Source organism: Myotis nattereri (assembly GCF_964212035.1).
Source record: "Myotis nattereri genome assembly, chromosome: 15".
In the NCBI taxonomy this organism is placed as follows: domain Eukaryota; kingdom Metazoa; phylum Chordata; class Mammalia; order Chiroptera; family Vespertilionidae; genus Myotis; species Myotis nattereri.
In genome coordinates this window covers 33,287,356-33,291,240 of record NC_138090.1, presented here as the reverse complement: position 1 = coordinate 33,291,240, position 3,885 = coordinate 33,287,356, and the positions used below count along the sequence as shown (strand labels likewise).

At 45.5% G+C, this 3,885-nt stretch overlaps 1 protein-coding gene across 1 annotated transcript; it reads right to left on the bottom strand.

The window, feature by feature from the left end:
- Positions 1 to 1,277: 1,277 nt before the first annotated feature.
- On the bottom strand, positions 1,278 to 2,606 carry LOC308531446 (E3 ubiquitin-protein ligase makorin-1-like; the record flags this gene model as incomplete). Its single annotated transcript, XM_081108372.1, has 1 exon — positions 1,278 to 2,606. The coding sequence occupies one exon, from the start codon at positions 2,604 to 2,606 to the stop codon at positions 1,278 to 1,280; it is 1,329 nt and encodes a 442-aa protein (XP_080964498.1).
- Between the last annotated feature and the right edge of the window lie 1,279 nt (positions 2,607 to 3,885).

Genomic DNA, 3,885 nt, shown 5'->3' with positions numbered 1-3,885 from the left:
TTTTCTTAAAGTGAAAGAATGGGTGGGATCCAAGGAATCAAAAGCAATCGATGGGACAACTCAGGAGCATCTCCAAGTTATTTTCAGGAAACAGCAACAAAATTCAAGCTAAAATTTTCAATCAAGGAATTCTAACAATGTAGCTTGTCTTGTGAATTACCAACCCAACCCACCCCCCTTGAGTGGGAAAGCATTAACTTATTACTGCAAACCAATGACTCCACTACAAGAAACACCTTAGAACACAGTTTTGAATCACATCTGTCTACCTGCAAAGTACAGGGATGGAATGAGGCACATACCCACAAAAACACAAAAACCTCACAACAAAACCCCTCAAGCGAGGACAAAGGTTTACCAAAAGGTGCCTGGACTGGAGAGGGTAAGAGATCATTAAGCATTAAATACAACTGTGTATCCACAACCCCGTTTTGTGTTAAGATATGGGATAACCAGATCGTTTTACCCTCTACGGCTAAGCCCATTTATTCATATAGACAGACAAAGCTAGCACTGCTCTAGTAACGGCTACCAACATACCGCTTTGTCCTGTAAGATCTAGTTACCACACGAGGCTGAACCACTAAGCCAAGCTTTTCCACGAAGGCTAAGAACACTGCACCCCGGCAGGGATGCGAGGCTGACCACACACTCGCACTCACACACGCCAAGTCTACCAGCTCTTGGGAGTCAACCTCAATTCTGCATTTCTTTTATGCCAGTAAATCATTCTTTTAGAATCTTCCTGTCATACTGAACAGTAAAAATCTCCACACATTCGCACCTGCGTATGGTTATCCAGTAGTCATTACTTGTGTGCAATTATCAAGAGACTAAAACCACAGAACAAGTGCACAGGGTAGGGATTGTGGGGTAGGGAACATATAAAAATACAGATGTGCAGATTTTAGCAGAAACCTCAAGTACCCGCCTCTAGGTCTGCAGCACAGGCTACTTGCCGCAGTTCAGATCCTTCACCCATCACCTCTTCTTGGACCCCCCGAGAAGGGCCAAGGCTGTGGCTTTTGAACCTGGGTCCTTAGAATGAGTGCAGCATGTCCATGAACACCCTCCAACTGTGTGAATCTGGTTGAAAACAGATGACGCAACAAACCTACACTAACTGTCTGACAGTTAAGTTCGTGTTACAAAAAACTAACTTTAAGGTTTATTTTTGTAATTTTTTAACCAGAGGAAACAACATACTCCTTGGGGAAAGGTGAGGGAGTAAGAAGACAGGCCCTGGGTACGAAGTATTACGACAGCACCTGGAGTTGCTAGGCCTGCCTAGGAGACACGGGCACTGCCACACCACCACAGGGGACAGCCACTGTTGGGCTCAGCAGACCAGGTCCCACGCCACGCAAGCTGCTATAGGCCCAAGTCACAAAGTCTTCCAGCTCATCGTGAAATAAGTCCCACTCGTCTTCAGAGTCTGTCAGCTCGTCGTCGTCGTCCCCACCTGCAGCCAAAAGCATAAGCAACATCTCGCCCAGCTCAAAGGTGACAACCTCTTCTTCATCGTCAAAGGGGTTGCTGTTCTCTCTTTCCTCAATGAGCTCCCAGAAGTGGTTCCTTCGTTGGGCCCGGTATCTGCTTGATGTTCCCACTTTCTGTCTCTGTGGCTCCTCTCTACGGCCATCAGGGCACACATGCTTGTAAAAACAGTTCCCTCCAAATGGGCAGCTCCCACGTCCTTCATCAAAATACCTGCACGCCTTATTGCTCATTGCCTCCTTGTATTTCTGAATGAGTTTCTGCTTCTCTTCTTTCTCCTCCACCCAGTACTCACTTGGAATGACAAAGTTAGATGTGATTCGGCATTCTGGGCAGGACTTTATGATCTTGCTCTCAAATTGCTTAGCACTCCTCCACTTGCGAATACACTTGAGACAGCAGGTGTGGTTGCAGTTGGAGAGGATCCAGAAGCGGGGCTCACTAGGGTCGGCGTTCTCGTAGACCACCTCCACGCAGATCCCACACACTTTGTCCTTACTGCGCTGGATGGCAAACGAGAGCTCCATGTCCTTCTCATGGGCCTCAATGCAAGATTTTATGTGCTGTGATCTCTGGGCTGCGTCCACTGGGTGTAGGACTTGCAGCCCGCACATGTCACAGGAGTCTCCGTGGAGATACACGCAGTTCTCCCCGTAGCGGCACTCTCCCACCGCTGCATAGGGACAGAGCTGCTTCTTTGTGTCCACGGCCGCTGGCTCCTTCTCTGGCTCTTCCTTGGTCCCTGAGCCCCGCAGGGGTGTACGGCCACAGTAGGGCTGCCCAGGAACAAACTCAATGGCATTCACCCAGTCTTCTGAACCTGCTCCTGCAGGTGCCAAGTTTGAATTTGACTCAGCCTCGCCCGTATTCATTTCAACAATCGGTCCAACGACTGGTGAGAGACTTGAGGAAGCAGCAAGGGATGGTTTTGCAGTTAGATCTGTAGCAGTTGCTTCTTCCTGTTTCAATGGTTTGCTATGTTCGTATCTGCAGCGGTCTCTGTAAATACAGTACCCTCGCTGAAAATACTTGCACAGCACACCGTGTGGACTGTCAGAGAGGTCATGAGAGTAGCGACAGTTATCTCCTTCCTTACAAACCCCGTGCATGAAATACCTGCAAGGCTGGTCTTGGAAGGAGGCCAGACGAAATGGGTATCCTCCGCGTCACGTGGAAGGTACTGAAGGATTCTAGGCCGGAGCAGGATGGCTCCCATTATTCTTATATTGCTCTTTCTAATGGTATCAGATAGTTCGCATAGTTTTTTGTTTTGTTTTTTTTTTTACTATAAATTCTCTCTCTTCTTACACCTGAGTTGTTTCTAGAGTTCTATCTTCTGTGTCACTGTTTCCTTCATGTGGCCTGCCCTATTTCCTAAGCTCTCTAACTTATCCTTCATCTCATTTATTGAGTCCTTCAGCTCCAGAATTGCTGTTTTTTTTTTCTTGTTTTGCTTCACTCTCTTTAGCCACGTACTTCATTTGTTCATTGATTTTATTTCTGAGCTCATTGAACTGCCTTTCTAAGTTCTTTGTATCTCATTGACATTTTTTTAGAACTGCAATCTCAAATTCCCTGTCATTTAAGTCATAGTCTTCCATGTCATTTTTTTTCCCCTGGAGATTTTTCATTTTCTTTCTAAACTTCCTTGTTACCTTGGTTATTTATGGTATTTGATTAATGATTTCTCTGCCTGGGCTTTTGCAGGGAATGAATTCTTTATTATTATTTTTTATTTGTTTTTTTAAAGTACTGTCATAATTATTTAGTCTGTTGATAAATAGATGTCTTTCTTTTGTTTCCCAGTAGGTGGTGGTATAGCTCAAGATTTTGTTTTTGTTTTTTGTTTTTCTGTTCTATAGGCACTTCCCTGATCTCTGTGGGGAGTTGTCACCTCAGCTGAGAAAAATGTCTTGTATTGCCCGAGGAAGTGGGCGCCCTCTTTACAACCCCGACTGGGTTGCCTTGGTCTTAGGGCATCATCTGTGTGGTGGAATGTGGTGGGTTATGGGTCTCCTGGCCTATGTGTTCTTAGCACTAATTTCCTGCAGCCAGAAGCTGCTAGCCACACTGTCACTGTTTCCTTCATGTGGCCTGCCCTATTTCCTAAGCTCTCTAACTTATCCTTCATCTCATTTATTGAGTCCTTCAGCTCCAGAATTGCTGTTTTTTTTCTTGTTTTGCTTCACTCTCTTTAGCCACGTACTTCATTTGTTCATTGATTTTATTTCTGAGCTCATTGAACTGCCTTTCTAAGTTCTTTGTTTTTCATTGACATTTTTTTAGAACTGCAACCTCAAATTGCAGTTCTAGAGATCCCAGCTGAGAGATCCCAGCTGCCTTTCCCAGGCTCCTTGGAGATTGGTGGGGGAAGAGTGGATGGGGAAA